This window comes from Emydura macquarii, unplaced genomic scaffold (genome assembly GCF_026122565.2).
Source record: "Emydura macquarii macquarii isolate MOO-44397 ecotype Brisbane River unplaced genomic scaffold, CSIRO-AGI_Emac_v2 contig_2473, whole genome shotgun sequence".
Taxonomy (NCBI): domain Eukaryota; kingdom Metazoa; phylum Chordata; order Testudines; family Chelidae; genus Emydura; species Emydura macquarii.
Genome location: NW_027132610.1, coordinates 21164170 through 21181599, shown reverse-complemented (window position 1 = coordinate 21181599; position 17430 = coordinate 21164170). Strand labels below are relative to the sequence as shown.

At 38.9% G+C, this 17430-nt stretch overlaps 1 protein-coding gene across 4 annotated transcripts in view; it reads left to right on the top strand.

Annotated features, from left to right (window-relative positions):
• LRCH1 (leucine rich repeats and calponin homology domain containing 1) overlaps positions 1–17430 on the top strand; it is a 157783-nt gene that overhangs the window by 81836 nt on the left and 58517 nt on the right. For 2 of the 4 annotated variants that reach the window (XM_067563124.1, XM_067563127.1), the window contains exons 10-14: positions 6881–6948; positions 8035–8121; positions 10607–10696; positions 10802–10838; positions 12725–12841. In XM_067563124.1, coding sequence (XP_067419225.1) covers positions 6881–6948; positions 8035–8121; positions 10607–10696; positions 10802–10838; positions 12725–12841 — 399 coding nt within the window. The remainder of the gene's footprint in view (positions 1–6880; positions 6949–8034; positions 8122–10606; positions 10697–10801; positions 10839–12724; positions 12842–17430) is intronic. The other 2 variants (XM_067563125.1, XM_067563126.1) reach the window with 2 other exon arrangements.

Here is a 17430-nt window from a genome sequence, read left to right as displayed (position 1 = left end):
TCAGGACAATGGTGGAATCAGACATCCCAACCCAAAACTCTCTTCACCTCGTGACCTGGTATTTGGATGGGCGTCAGACTTGGAATGTACTCGTTTAAAGGATGTTCAAGGTGTTTGCACCCACAACAGAAAAGACTACACAAGAAAATGCTGTTTTGCTAAATGAAGGCATTTCAGTACCTGGTTGCAACAAAACTAGTTGACTCCAGAGACAGCAAGTATCTCTGCTATTCTCTACACTATTTTCTCATTCTCAAATATAGGGCCTTTCTTTTACCTTGCTGTGGGTATACCTAATAGCAATCAGTGCCTTTCACCTTTGGGTAAAGACTATTCTATTTTTATTTACCCAGTAATAGCCAGATTCCTGAAGGGTCTCACTAGGACCTTCCCACCAGTAGTAAAGTCAACACTGTAATGAGACCTCAGTCTTGTTCTCTCAGTACTTACCATACCATCCTTTGAACCATTCGCTCTGTGCTCAGTGTCCCACCTGTCAATGAAGGTTGCCACTTCCTTCTCCATCACAGCAGCCAGGAGTTTGAAGGAACTAACAGCAGTCATGGCCGACCCACCATGTATCACTTTCCATAAGGAAAAAGTTTCCTTTCATCTCCACCCAAAATTCACCCCAAAGATAGTCTCCGACTTTCACATAAATCAATCAGTTCACTTACCGGTATTTCTTCCAAAACCTTGTGCTGTCAGTGAAAAGAAGAGACTTCATTTCCTCGACATTAGACTACTTTTAGCTTTTTATCTGAAAAGAACAAGTAAAATTTCCAATTAGGAAAATGCTGTATTTATCCCTGTGGCACAGTGATCCTGGCAGTGGTCCCCAAACTTTTTGGGTCGCGCCGCCCCCTTTACATGGTCCGTATCACCCCCGGGAGTCGGGGCCGGGAGTGGGGCCAGAGTTGTGGTTGGGGCTGTGATTGGGGCCAGGAGCTGTGCCCGGAATTGTGGCTGGGGCCGAGACCCAGGAATGGGACTGTGCTGCGGGCAACTGGGGTTGGAGCTGCAGCCCTAGGCTAGGGGCCAGGAATGGGACTGAGAGCTGGGGCCCTGGGCATGGGGCTTGGAGTTGCAGCCAGGAATAGGGCAGAAGCCAGGAGCCATGGCTGGGCCCCTAGGGCCGCGGACAGGGCTGGAGCTGTGGCTAAGAGTGGGGCTGGAATGAAGATGGGGGCAGAGCAGAGTTTGGTGGCACTTCCTCCCTGCTTCTTCCATGGGGGCTAGCCAGGCCTCACCACATCGCCCGATGTGGGGGTATGCCCCACAGTTTGGGGACCTCTGGATCATGGGGACAAGTGTGATCTGCTCAAAGGCTGTCTAAGTGGATCTCTGGCTGCATCTTCTTTGCAATCAGTTAGCACAGTTCCCTTCCCTGGATGTTATGAGTGCCCATTTCACTAGAGCACAGGCAACCTCATGTCATCCCTATACTGGACATTTGTTGGGTGGCTAACTGGAGTTCTATCCACACTGCCTTGGAGGATTATGCTTTAGATCAAGCTTATTCTGCAGATGCAGCTGATGGGACAGTGATATTACAGATATCTATACCACCCACATTGTCTCACCTGCCTCCTCTTTGAACACTGCTTACCAGTCACAGTTACCCGTATGTGGAATACCCATAGGGACCAGCACTTGAAGAAGGAAATGGAGGTTACTTACCCGTAACTGGAGGTTCTTTGAGATGTGTGGTCCCTATCTGCATTCCACTATCTGCCCTTCTTCCCCTCCACTTTGGATCATGTCTGAGTTTGTGATGGAGAAGGAACCGGAGAGGCAGTCAGTCCACACCACCTCTTATACCCTTGGTGCTGAGCATGAGGAACACCAGGGCACAGGCATGGTCAAACAGACATCATTTCAAATTCTCCAGTCTCAAACACATGGAGTGCATGCTTACCACATGTGGAATACGCTAGGGACCATGCATTTCAAAGAACCTCCAGTTACAAGTAAGTAATCTCCATCTATATTTTTAATTAGGCAACTTTTTCATGCATGCACAGGCTACAGTGATACTCAGGTGTCTAGTATTATGAAAAGACAGTGGGATATAGAAATACATTTAGTTTGTAAAATGTTTAAGATTTTGGTAGAAATGTCAAGATCTTCAAAGACAAAGGATACCATCTGCTGTTTGGTAAGCTGAATAAGAATGTACTTTTCTGGAAAAATGCAGTGAATAAGGTTCAGTGACTATCTTTTTTAAAGGAGTTTTTTAGTACATAATGGCTGTTTTGTAGCTCTGACAGCAATAAAATGGGCAAAGTTAGAGCTATGGATAATTTAGTGAACTATATAGAAAGTCATGGGTTTTTCCTCAGCAGAAACTTTAGAATTTTATTCATCAGTGTTTCTCTTATATTCTGTAGTTACCTACATCATTACTAGCGAAAACTATGGTAACTTTACAGTGTGTGTGAGAATGTACACTGTCAGTCATTGTTCCCGCTTTGGCCCCTTCATTGCTTTCATGGGTAGTTGGTTAATCTTTGTGAAAATATTACTCTTATATTGCTGCTGTGGTTGTCAGCCATGTTGTGTCCAGCTGTGTAAATTGCATATGCCAAGGGAATAATGTAGTTTACACTTCTGACTGTTTTGAGAATTGTTCTGTGACTTCTCTTAAGGTGCTCTGTTATACCTCTAGTTTTTTAAATTGTCTTCCCCATTTTCATTATTCTCTGCTCCCTTTTTTATTATGGCATTGGATTTTTTGCATCATGTCTGGATAAAATCTCTCTGAGAAAGTTGCAGTAAAATTCTTATAAATGATCCATAAATCATCAATGAATGCAGCTATATTGTAATTCAGGAATTTCAGTTGGTTCATTATGTAATGTAACGTAACGTAACATGATTTTTTAACAGATTTCATCACATACCCCATAATAGTAGGATTTCTATGAAACTTTTTATACCAAGGTTTGAACAATGTTTATTTTCCTATGAGAATTTATTTGCTGGTCAATTTTGCCAGATTCTGTTAAAGACAAATGTATTCCATTTATAGTCACAAGAAGTTGCATTTTACAGTAATTCTGTGGTTGGGCAGGCAAGTTTTTTATAGATTTAAAGGCCAGAAGGGACCATTGATCATCTAATGTGGATAGCCTTTCGGTCAATTTGTACGTTTTCACCGAGATATCCACAAAACAATCTGAGGAGGTCCTGCATACTTGCCATCAAAATTCTTCCTGAGAGAAGAGTGCTAGATAGCCACAGTGGAAAGAACGGACATGGTTTCCCAGCCTCTTGGAAGTGGAGGGAAAAGAATTTCTAGGTCTGCAAAAGGGCTTGCCTTTTTGCAATCCTTCACTGTGTTTCCCCTAGCAGTACAACTCTTGGAGATGACGTTCTACTAATGGCAGGGCCTCCCTAGTGGTTTTGTAGTATCAGCCACACAGGTATATACATTAAATACTGTTTAAAAAAAAAATCCCTCAAACACTCTCAGTCCTGACTGACCTCTGCAAAAGAAAATGTAAACTGCTTAATTTAAAAATGTTTGTGTACAACAGCACATTTCAAATGTGGTTACTTGTATTAGATACACCCACCCTAGAAGTGCAGGTATCTGAAGAGTGAAGTTATCTAGTACATCCATGTTCTTGTTAAGTTATTGCTTACTGGATATATAAACATATCCTGCAGTATTATTAAAAGTGACAAGTATTTATTGCTGGGATATTCTCTGATAACTATTAGGAAGAGGTTTTTTATGGATGTTGAGTATATGGAATGTAATGTGTCATCTCCTGGAAAAAAGGTGGGGGGAAATAAAAAAAAAAAAAAAAAAGTCCATGAAACCTAAATTTTTATTTGGTTTTGGTTTGCATTTTTCATTTAAAAAATCCTGAAATATTTTGAAAGGAATGACTTTCTTTTCATTTTGTTCAAAATTTTTCATACAAATAAAAATCATATTTACCCAGCTATAATATACACTTATATAATGTGTTACATCTTCAAACATTTACAAACATCACCTAATTAATCTTCCCATGTCCTTTGTGAGGTAGGTAAGTAATATGATCCCTACATGACATATGGACACAGAGGCATTGAGAATGGGTGACAGTTTTCTCTTGAGAATCAACATGGGGGGTAAAAGGAAATGGAAAACTTCTCTCTACTCTCTCCTCCTCCAAACTGGAATTTCCATCAGAAACTGACATTAAATTGCTGTTGTGCATTTCACTTTGTCCCCTCCAAGGTGTGTCATAGAACTGTTGGCTATTCCCTCAACAATGCCGTCAGCCTGGCTATAATCTAGTATTTTTGGCACCTCATTGTAGAGTGTGTTGCAGAGTTTAATTCAGTGGTGCAGTGGCGCTGTTAAATAATTTCAGAATGGGAAAAATATTGCCGTGGATGTTGATATCTTCTTGATGCTAATGATGATCTTCTTGATGCTAATTAGCGAAAGTGCTTGAGCTAACAGTTCACAGGTTTAATCAAGGGGAGGGTTGAGGCAGGGCATTTTCTTGTTGATCTACAAGAGTCCAGATTTGTTGGGATTTTAGTTCACATTGCAGAGCTCATATATTTTCCCAAGCTGTATTTTGGGAAGGTGAGAGACTTTAAGGCTGGTAAAATCATTGATGCACAGCTACATAAAACTTTGCTCCAGTTTAACTAAATCAACTATAAAACTTCTGTTAAATGGTGCAAATTGCAATACAGACCAGTCCTTAGTTTTAGTGGGTTTGGGAGGATTTTATATTTGACACTGGTCCTGATTTGTGTGCTTTATTATTTGATTTGTGTAAGTATTCCCAAAACTGCAGATGGTCACCTTTTAAAACAAATTAACATAAATAATAGTTAATGCAGATTTGTGGCATATATTGTAGGGGATAATTATTTTTCATTGTATAAGGTATCTGCATTTTCTGTTGGAAGGATCAAATACTTACTTTATTATTCACTTAATGAAAAATAGCAGATGCAAAGAATGACTTTATTTATGGCATTGGGACTGACTTTGGGAAGAAAGCCATACTCTGTGATGAGGAATTTTAGAGAAGCCAGTGCATAGTTCAGTGACACATCTGGCAGAATCAGCTGGCATTTATTGGTACAAGGTTCCTGAGATGGATGTGCCAAATATATGGTACTGAAATAGTTAGTCCTTTTGTCTGTTGTTCATTCCCTGCCAGTGCAAGTGCACATCCATTCAGAGGGCTTCCGTCCTTACTGGCAGCTATATTACTTTACTGTTTCTACATGTCAGCAATGAAAGTGAAAGGAAATGTGTAAAGTGACAAATGGAAATATGTGTTGGATATTTACGAATATTAACCAGCAGTTCATAGTTATGGAGGCACCTAATAGTGACTCCACAGCTGGAGTTCTGTGTTAAAATGGGGCACAAATTCTTGTTTTTTTCCCCCTAAAAGTAGGTAGCAAATTGGTGTGTAGTTTCACACAATTAATTATTAAACCGTAAATTTTCTACGTCTGTGTTTGATTTCTTTTAATAATTTCTAATAGGAAGCCTTTGAATTAGGGATCTGGCTAAAACATATCATTAGCAGATCTACTTTCATTGTTAGATAGTATTTTTAAGTAATATCAGTTATTTACACAAAACTTAGTAGAAAAATGATTGAGAAGATCTGATTTAAAAAAAAATTGGATTTAATGTCATTTGTAGCTATTATTCACATTATAACTGAAAATATATGCATTGTGTGCATCAACCGCGTTGGAGGGGAGGTGAACAGGCACAGACTAGCTTTGTTGACCGGACCAGGTAGATGGGTACAAACTGGCCTGATTGACATAGGGTGGGTTTGGGCAATTAACCTGTTTGACTGGTGGTGGGTATATGTAATTTTGATTGGCTGATGAGTACGCGCAAAGCCTGATTGATGAGGGCTAGACACACACAAAACCTCCATCATGAGGAGCAACATTTTAATGTAAGATTGTATCTTTCATGGTATAAATAAAAAATGACAAATATTTTCCTGCTGAATTTCAAATGCCAAGCCCAGTGGTCAACCCCTTTTCCTCCTCATATATTGCCAATCCCCAGGTACACATTAAAAAAACCCTAGAAAATTAATGCAGAAAAAATGTGTTATGAAGCGTTTAGGATTGCTATATGCATGTCTGAAGCAAACCCATCAAAACAAGGAAATGAGAAGTTGTTACCTAACAGTTACTTATACTCTCTCTCTCCACCCACAAACACACATCTTTACATTATTACAACTACTGTACAAAACAGATCATGCACCACTTAGCAATAAAGCTTTTTGTGTATTAATCTGTCTTTAAATAGTGAAATCAACGAGAGTTCTGTAGCACTTTAAAGACTAACAAATTTAATTTCAGTAGGCATAAGCTTTTGTGGGTTGCACTCCACTTCACACTAACATGGCTACCCTCTGGAACTCTTTAAATAGTGACAAAATGGTTTTGATTCTTCACAGATGCCAGTTTAACACCAGTGTAAGTCCATTGATTTCGGTGGAGTTACTCCTGATTTACTGTAGTGTAAATGAGAGGAGAATTAGACTCATGCTTAATTGATGGGTTATTTGCATACATCAGAATGATATAAGAGAAATTGGGGACATTCAGTACATAATTATCATGTTGGTTGACCTTATTAAATGAAGTTAGGCTTTGCCCTCAATAAAATGTGACAATTTAATAAAAGATGGTGTAATCAGTATCTTAATTGGGGGTGGAGAAATAGCAATAAAGCACAGTCCTTAGATTGCTTCAATTAACCACTCTAAACTGATAAATGAACTAGGTCAGTGCTGAGTCTGAAAAGGAAACTTACTATCTCTCTACTTAATGGCAAATTATCTGTTCTAATGTTCAGTATAATGTCTGTTCATAGGGCAGAGCAGCAGAATGTGATGAATTATTACGAATAGAAGAGGACACACGGTGGCAAACAGAAGGAATGTAAGTATTAATTTATGTACATAATGAAATAATATTGGTTGTAGCTTTTAGGTGACCAAAATTTAATTTTTCTTTTGGGTATTTCCTTACCAGCTTATCATATTGTATACATGGAAGCATGACATTTGTATAACAATACAATTTGTCTGCATTTTGCTATTTAAACATTTTATAGTGTATTGATTAATACAATGAAAATTGTATTAAAATCAGTATATTTGTATGTACCTAATGCTATAATAATGTATTATATTTAAGGGGAGTGCAAGTATTTTTCAGCTACATACTGACATTAAATCTGCTAATAGTATTTGTAAAAGGACCGTATCAGCATTTTTAAGGCCAAAGTTTGACCTATGATATAAATATTATAATTTGATTGGAAAAATGCTGCAACCTAGGGGTATTTGTGTGTTTTAACACACTATCCTGGCCCTGTAATAGTAGTTAATTCACAAACACTATTTCAAGACTGGTGCTGACAAACATCAGTTGATGAACATACACAAAATAGATAATTTAACATAAAACTGAACTGTTTATTGAAGTTTATGGTAAGCAAAACAGCAGTATTCATTTCTGTTTTTGCTAAAAGCTCAGAGGAAAAAAATCAGTATTTTCCAAAAGAATGAAGAAAAATTAGTAGGTTCTTTCACAGCATTTAAAAGGATTACAAATATTGGAAACTAAACAATAAAATACTAAATCTATTTTAAAATTGCCAATGTTCTTATACTAGAATAATAAACTTAATTAATCAAGTTAATAAATTGTTGGTAATTAGTAAATAAATTATTTCAACTTCAGAAGTCAGGTTGTTTAAATGGATTGAACTGATAGACGGGGGAAAAACTATTTAGTTCATTATGTAGGGAAGGGACAAGAGCTGGAGAAATCTTCTAAACTAGTTTTCTAAATTCCACGTGGAAATGTCCAAATCCCATGTGTATATTAATATGCACAAATACAGGATTTTGCTATACAAATTAAACAGACAGTTTGAAAATATTGCCCATTGATTTAAATTCTAACACCTTTGATACTCATTGTAATGTCTTTGTTTCCTGTGTTTGTTTCCTGCTGTAGAACAAATACATCAAGTAAACAAACTATTGATATAGCCATGATAGATCATTTAAAAGAAGCAGTAGATTTATTACAAGATCCCAACAGGTATGCTCATAACAGAGGGTTTCCTGATGTAAGTAATATGTTGTATGGAAAATTCTGTGAAGGTCAGTTAGAATGCTTTGTTTGAAAGTTAAAAAAAACAACGTTTTTTTCCATGACTAAATGTCTTCTGCCCTGCATCAATGAGTGTGGAATGTTAACGAGACAGCTGGAGGGCTGGGACAGCAGGCATGCTACCTGGAAGGGCATGGGGGATGTGAGAATGCACAGTTGACAAGAGGGGGCTGGCTTCTTCCCCTCTTCAGATCATTCACCTTTCCGTTGCCTGGGGTTTGGGGGTTGAGCTGGCTGATTGGCTTTCGCATACCCCCTCACTATTTAAAATCTTCCAAGCTTTTCAATAGCTTCTTATACTTGTTAGCTGCCCTGCCCTACTTCCCCTTAGTTATAGCATAGGAGCTGTGTTTTCAGCATACTGCAGGTCTGGCCAATTACCTATTTTGGGAGGAAGGAGAATTTTTTCCATTGGATCAAATTGACTGAGGTCCGGTGGGTTTTTTCACCTTTGTCATGGAGGCACAGTTAGGTTGAAAGCTATAGAACTTGGCAGTTTAACATTAGGAAAAGTTAAGGTTGTTTAGTTTGACGCAACTTGTAGGTTAGTGCTAAAAGCTTCAGTTTCCATAGATAAATGAGAAATGGGATTTCGCTAGCTGACCTCATTCCTATAGGATACTGGGCCACCTGAAATCTTCATGAACAGAGGTTCCCCCTTGATCATTTCTACCTCCTAGAAATGTGGGAGGAGGGAGGTAGAGAGGATTCAGAAGTGAGGTGAGTCCTAACGGTAGTTTGTGGAGGGTGTAACCTGACTTATTGGTTATAAGGTGGGAATTTTGTAATCCCATGATGGAACCAGTTAAATGTTGGGTATGTGAGATCAGGGAGTCATGCACAGTGCCCCTATTCCATGTTAAATTAATAAAGTTGTGGCCTGACATTTAAATCCATCCTTGCATCTGTTCAGTCACCTGAATGTTCAGATCTAATTAAAGTATGTTTGGCCATTAAAGTGGTTTATTAGCATACAAGGTGTTCTTCAGGAATGGGCTATCAGGTGTTCTTAACTTGACAGTTAATAACAAAGAAAATTATTGTGTGACCTTTTGACTAAGAAGTGCTTAAATATAGTCTCCCCTGGATCATATGCACAGGATTCCCATTATGTTAACAGGAACTGTAAATATAATAGAAGCATAGATGGAGAAGACCTATTTAATCCAGTCATCTAGTTGCACAGGATTGTTCCCTACAATGCTTTTGTTGACGATTTGTCTAGTCTAATTTAAACATTTTTAGGGATGCATCAGAAGAAGAATATAAACCGCACTCTATACTTGCAATTGCCCAGTCAGTGGGAGTAGAAGCAGGTCCTTTATGAACAAAGGATCAGTTTTTTTAATAGTTCTAGTGAATGTATTGCTCAGTCACTTTGCAAATATTTCCGCTTTTAGTTTAGAAGATGAATTTACTTTAGCTCATGCTGAACAGTTGTCTCTGTAGAAATGTTTGTGTTAGTTTGAATTAGGTAAGGCAGATGTTTTTGCTTCATAAAAGAGAAATAACCTCATCAATTAAAAAGGTTTGTTCATATTAGTTCTGGATTCACTAAGGCAACATTACATGCCTTCCACCTCACCCGAGGCATGCTGTTTTAATTGGAACAAGTGTTGCTATTAAAAAAAACACCTTAAGTTAAAAAAGTATTAATTAAACATAACAATGAAAAGTTTTCAGATGAGTCTTATAAATAATTCTGTTTGTCACTTACCTAGCTCAATGCTTTAATTCATAACCACATATCTCCTTCCCTTCACCAAACAGAGAACAGGCATTTAAAAATGTAAGGAACTGTTATTTTAATATTTCAGTTTAACTTGATTCCTTATTCTGAATATACATTATGAAGCAAATACATTTGCAATACTGTACTCACTTGTCCGTGAATATTCAAATGCATTTTATTTGGCTGTTTATTTCAAGTACTGCTCTTAGGGGTAGCCAGTTATGCTGTAGATATATACAGAACCAGTAAAGAGAAATGTAGAAATTAAAATATGTTGTAGTGGTTATTCTTTTTCTTTGTGATTTTAAGATGTGCTTCAGTACATGGCTGTAGTCTGAACAGTAAAGAGCAAATTGCACTAAATTCCCAGTTGGTATTTTGCTATTTTGTGGCAGTTCCAACCCACTTCTAAAGAACACGGGGAGCTAGTATTCAGTTGGATGTGCGTATGTAAGGGTAAATGAGAATTTGTGTGACTTACTGAACAAGGTTTAATATTGGATTCTTGCATTTGGTTACTGAAGTGAGTGATATGGGGGAGGGGAAGTGCATGTGTTGAACAGATTAGAAGAAAACTATGATTAGAAGCATTTAATATACCAATTTTTAAAAATTAAATACTTAGTAGAATGTTCATCAAAGACATACCCCCGTGCATTATTTTTATATCAAACCTTACAGATTAAGCATGGATATTACAGACAGCAGTGGTGTGAGTCTGTATCCCGTGGAACCAGCAACTGCTTTAGAATTACAGGCATCTACAGTAAAGTGTGTTTGTATACTTTTTCAGAAAAATAATGGATTTACTAAGTTTCATATTCAAGATTCTACACTTTAAAATTAATGTGTTATGTTTTGTATATCCACACGCAGTGGCCAAATGCAGCCGGAGGTGTCTCCTATCTATCAGGTAGGCTGTATCTATATTATTATAAAATATTCAAGAGAGAGGGATTGAAAACGGGCCACCAATTACATTAGCTTATTGGGCCTGTAAATGAGCAAAGTTTAGTGATCTGCAAGAGAAAAATATAGCTGCAGTTCTTTTAGAAGATGTTGTATATCTGTTTGTAAAATTAATTTTTGCTTTTACAAATCTTTTTTAAATAGCTCGTTACGACTTTTTTAATATACAGAAATTTAGTTATTTTTAATCTATGCAGTCTTTTGCCTTCTTTTTGGGGACTACACTTGTTGCTGTAATCAGAGCTCTGCTTGCAACTGTTCCATTGGGCCAAATACTTCAATTGTATCAGCCATAAAAACACATTAATAGTCTGTAGCCCTTTGCTAAATGCATTCTTGTTTGTTTTTCTTCCTAACCCATTCATTCTTTAATGCTGGAAAACTAGCCCACAAACCTCCAGCCCCCTCTCTGGAGCAGGAGAAAGAGCTGTGTAATAATCTGCCCCCTTAACACTGTTGTTTTGTCTACACCATGAAAGAGACTGCACTTGGAAACCATTTTAACCTGCACACCTTTTGTCCCCAATATGGACATGGCACAAATGTATATAAACTGGTCAGAAGACTAGAAGAGAATAGTTTCCAAAAACTATTTTATCCAAATTATTTCTATCCACACTGAGGGAAAATCTATGTTAGTTAAAGCCAATCTACTGATGTGGTCTCTTTGCACTGTGCATGAGGGTTTAATGGACTACCCAAATAGACCATGACAGTGCACTCAGACATGGGTTCTAGAGCTGGCACCTAGATAAAATCACTTTATACATGAGGTTACTGAATAAGAATTTGTAATTTTCACTGTTCATTGCTATTGCAGTAGAGTAATAACTCCCTATATGTGAGTATCAAATCAGTTACATTTCCACCAGGCGGTTGGCTCAGATGTCTTCCGCTTTCTGCCTTCTTCCTACCTGGCACTTAGTAGTGGTTGTGCAAAGTTTTTATATGCTATTCTCTGGGCAGGGGCACCAAAGAAAACCCATTCAATAAGTTCTTACACCATTGTGTTCCTCATTTTATATGTGTGCACACACTAATCATTATAACAGTGTTAGTACTTATTTGTAGATCATGTACTTAAAACAATGAATCTTTTTGTGATGCCCTGCTCTATCTCTTCAAACTCACCAATGTTTCCCCACTGGTGTGACCTGAAACTCAAGTCAATATTCCCTAATGTATATTTAGTGTCATATTTTGTGCCAGGATAATGCCAGTCTTTTGCAGGCCTTTTAATGTACTGTATTACAAATAATCACACCAACCTGTCAATATGAATATGGAGTATTGTATTACATTTGTATTGTGCAGAACTGTACTACATATTGAAACTTTATGTACATTATCATACTACATTTTGAAATATTAGGTACATAAATGTGTTTTTAATACATTACACAGTATTTCACATTTATAAAGTACCATTCATCATGAACCATCCCACAGTACTATACAGACTATTAAACCAAAGAGAATTATTTCTACAAAACATTGTCACTATAGTTATACAACATTGTAACCTGATTTTTATTTGGAACTTACTTAGTTTGATATTTGCTGCTTACTATCTGATTCCTATCCAGTCCAGTGAACTGTAAGGAACGCAGTATTATTTGTTGAATTGTTTGTTCAGGCATTCAAAATCATCTTTTGGTAAGCACTGGTACTGTTTATCTTTTTATTTTTGTATGGTTCACTTCCACTGTTGGATTACTTTTCACAGTATTTGTACAAAACTGCTTGTAAGAGTGTGTTAAGAAAAAGTTAGGTATTTGTTTCTGATCCCCAGCAGTGCACATAAAGTCTCAACAGATGTGTACATTGCAGAATGAAAATGCTGAGGAGGAACTAGAATTTCAGAAGAGGAGGGAATTGATTATAGAGAGAACCCAGACTGACGAAAAAATAACATGGGAGCAGGATGAAAAGCAACTACTGAGTCAGGTATGGTGGAGCCTGAGTTCAACATGTTTATCTAATCATAGGACCTCTTGAATTCCAAAGAAGAATTTTATCTTGTTCATTGGTGTAGAAATAGAAGTAGGTTTTAGCCTATAAAACATTATCTTCTTTGGGGGGTTTTGCCTTATCATGAACATAAGATCAGCCATACTGCGTCAGACCAATGGTTTATCTAGCCCAGTATCCTGTTTCTGGCAGTGGCCAGTGCCAGAAGAGAGGGAATGAAAGAATAGGGTAATTTCAAGTGACCCATTTTCTGTTTACCACTCCCAGCTTCTGGCAGTTGGTGGTTTGGGGATATCCATAGCATAAGATTGCATCTTGACCATCTTGGCTAATAGCCATTGATCCTCCATGATCTTATTTAATTATTTTTTGAACCCAGTTATGTTTCTGGCCTTCACAGCATCCCCTGGCAATGAGTTCCATGGGTTGACTGTTGACTGTGTTGAAATACTTCCTTCAGTTTGTTTTAAATCCACTGCCTATTAATTTCATTGGGTGACCCCTAGTTCTTGTGTTATGTGAAGAGGTAAATAACACTTCCCTATTTACTTTCTCCATACCATTCAGGATTTTATAGACTTCTATCATATTCTCCCTTAGTTGTCTCTTTTTTAAGATGAATTGTCCCAGTCTTTGTAATCTCTTCTTGTGTGAAAGATGTTCCATACCTCTAATCATTTTTGTTACTTTTCTCTGCATCTTTTCCAATTCTAATACAAGTCTTGAGATGGGGCTACCAGAACTGTACTCAGTATTCCAGGTGTGTGCGTGCCAGGGGTTTATATAGTGGCATGATGATAGTTTCTGTTTTATTATCTATCCCTTTCCTGATGGTTCCTAGCATTCTATTAGCTTTTTTTCTTTTTTCTTTGACTGCCACTGCACATTGAGCAGATATTTTCAGAGAACTATCCATGATGACGTCAAGATTTCTTTCTCGAGTGGTAACAGCTAATTTAGACCTCATGATTTTATATGTATAGTTGGGATTATATATTCCAATGTGCATTACTTTGCATTTATCAAGATTGAATTTTATCTATCATTTTCTTGCCCAGTTACCCAGTTTTGTGAGATCCCTTTGTAAATTTTCAGAGTCTGCTTTGGACTTAACTGTCTTGAGTAATTTTGCATCATCTGCAACTTTGCCACCTCACTGTTCCCCCTCTTTGTCCAGATAATTTATGAATATGTTGAACAATACAGGTCTCAGTACAGATCCTCCAGGAGCCCCACTATTTATCTTTCTCAGGATTTCACTCTAGAATAGAAAAAATAAGAAGTAGCTCCTGGAGGAAAGGAACTGAGAGTTTAATCTTATAGGGAAAGTGAATACACAACAACTAGTAGGGTTGGGCCCTTCAGTAAAGTTTAAGAAATATTTCTTCAAGATATGTATGTTCTTAGGCTTTTATAAACAATAGTAGTTAAAACACATAAGAGTTTAATTTACCAGAAGAAAACTGTTTACACGTTAAAGTAATTATTAATCTTGAAGATACCTTGGTTTTATGTGTGTTGTAGTTTAAATGAAAATTTAAGATTTCTGAAAACTGTTTTTAATTTTTGTTGATATTTAATGTCTTGAACCTTGATCTTGACAGTGTCCTTGTAACAAGATACAGAGGACATGGTCATATATCATTCCATTTAAAATTAATTTTCTAATTCCTTTAATATCTTCTATGTATCCAGAGACACTGTATACAATCAGAGAATCTTGAAATTCTTCTTCGAGTGATTGCACATGTCAATTCCACTGCACGATGTGTGCATGTCTTGTGCACAGTTGTAGGAGATTTTTCCCTCACCAATACTTGTCAGGGATGCACAAGTGCCGTCTGCTGCCTCTTGCCATTGAGAGCATGTATAAAGGGCAGAGAAGACCCCACCCCTTAGTTCCTTCCTACTACTCATGGTGGTTGTTAGAACTAATATATTTGCATTTGCAAGTCTTACTCTCTTTAATGTAAATAGTACCTCTTCTATTATTTCTAAGCTAGTTTAGCATTATTGTACATAGTTTTAGATGCAAGATTAAGTTTAGATTAGTAATTAAGGATTTGGATTGGCCAGTCCCCATTTGGGTACAGGTATCAGACTCGTGCCTTATTCTTCTGGCTTCAAGACCTGTTGCTCATGTAAGAAGTCTTGCCAGTACATGACCTGTGCCCCAGATGCCTTAAGAAAGACAGGGCAACCAGACTGAAGTGTCTGCTGATGAAGTCTGTGCTCCGTCCACTGTTGGAGCCTTCCCGCTTGGAGAGGTTACGAAGCACGTCTGCATCTGTTAGGAGTGCTCCTCCTGATTTGACTGAGTCAATAGGCAGATCTTCATAGCTGGTACCGAAGAAGAGGCAACGTAAGTCTCCCAAAGATTCAGTACCAGAGTCTTTTAATTCTTTTATGAAAGCGCTGAGTCACGAGGCAAGGACACACGGGTGCGCTCAAAGAAGAGGCACTCCCAAGCACAGTCCTTAAGCTAAGGGGGGTCATTGACTCTGGAGCCTACAATGGGCTCATTGAGACTGATCCCTGAAGTATTGACCACATCATCTTCAGTGTAGTTTCTAGTACTGCAGAGCCAAGAACCTTTTCCGATGCCATCTACACCCAAAGCTTATGAGGCAGCTCAGGAATTATCATATCTGTTAATACCAGTTTCCCCAGCTATTCAAGACCCTGCCCAGTACTGGGATCTAATGTTCATGCTTCAACTGTTCCAGCTCCAACCCCAGTGCACCATTTGGTTACCAGTGGCTGGTACAGTTAACGCATCTGTAAAAAGGAGTAGAGAAAAAGCCAGCAATGATCTCTCTAATTACCTCCATTTTCAGGCTCAGAACAATCTCCCAAGCACTGATGGGATCAGCTCCCCCTTAGTCAGCAGACTTGGACTCTTCATCACACTCTGAGGTTGGCTCTTGTGTCTTGGGCCAGATGCATTCAGCAGCCCCACAGGGAGTGCCTGACCACTGTGGTACCAGCCTCAGCCTCAGCATTACAAAGACCAATGGCCAGACATAACTGGGTCCCACTTCCATATCAGAGGCTCTTTTGGAATCCTTGGGGCTTCCCTCCACAATTTAGGAGGTCTCCACTCCCTTCCCACCCATCTACTTTGCTAGGTGTCAGGAGCATCTACAACAGGTCTCCATCTGCCCCTTCCGGACCAGTACCGTGCTTAGGGATGTTCATGCTCTGGGTTCCCCTGTGGAGAAATCAGAAGAGGCTCCACCTCAACAACCCTTGGCCTGTTTTTCTTTCTTGCCTGATGAGGTGGTGATAGGAGACTGCTTCTCCCCGTCCTGATGATTATATAGCTCATCAGGAATTGGTGAGTAGTGTGGCTGCTGCACTGGAAATCCAACTGGAAGGGGTACAGGAAAAGTCATGCAGGCTGGTGGACATTTTGGCCTTAGAGGGATCCGTTAAGGTACCGCTGCATATTAAGGAGGCTGTCCAGGAGCCTCTCAGGGCGTGATGGCAGACACCATTTCCCTGTCTCCCACTGCAAAAAAGAGTAGAGAGAAGATATTACCTTGCTTTGCAGGATTTCAAACATTTTTATAACCACCCTCTTCCAGGCTTCTTGATAGTCTCTGGTGTTAACAAAAAAGAGAGGCAGGGACGCCAGGCCTTGACACTGAAAGGGAAAGAAGCAAAGAAACTGGGCCTGTTCAGAAGGAAGCTTTATTCCACAGGAGGTTTACAGATTAGAATAGCAAACCAGCAGGATCTGGTGGGTTGATACAAATTTAGCCTGTGGGATAACGTCTTGAAATTTAAGGACAGGCTTCCGGACAAGGTAAAGAAAGAGTTCATTGCTATGGTGGAGGATGGCAAATTAGTTACCAGAACAGCCTTGCAAGCAAGTCTAGAAGCTACAGACCCTGCGGCTCAAGCTGTGGCTTTTGCTATCACTGTGTAGTGCTTCTCTTCGCTGTAGTCATCATCCTCCAGAGATTCAGCAAGCTATCACAGACCTCTCATTTGAAGGCTCCTCCCTCTTTTTCAAAAAGAAGCAAGAGAGGCTACATAGTCTTAAGGATCGAAGGGCGATCCTTAGGTCTCTGGGGATTTATACTCCAGCAACAAAAAGAAGGCCATTCTGCCCACAGCACTAGTTTCTGCCTTTTATGCTTTGTACCCAGGACCTCTCCAGAAAGATGGATAGAAGTTACAAGAGGCATCCTCTTCTTTCCTACTCTTCTGCAGCTCTCTCTTCATCTAGGCAAGATGGGCCCTCTAAACAAACATTCTGACTCATTCGTCAAGAGCACTCTGTCACTCCCCAGAGGTACCATCATTCTCCACCCCGCTATTTGCCAACTGACTGTCCCACTTCCTAATGCTTGGTCCCGCATCACCACGGATCAGTGTGTCCTAAGCATGGTGAAACTGGGATACACTCTTCAATTTTTTCTCTCCCTCCTCCCCACCCCCATTCCCAACCCTCTTCAGGCTCTCATAAGAACATGCTAGTTCGGGAAGTCCAGACTCTCCTTCTTGTGCTGGCCATTCAGGAAGGTCCCATGTTGCTCCTGATACTTCCTAATCCCAAA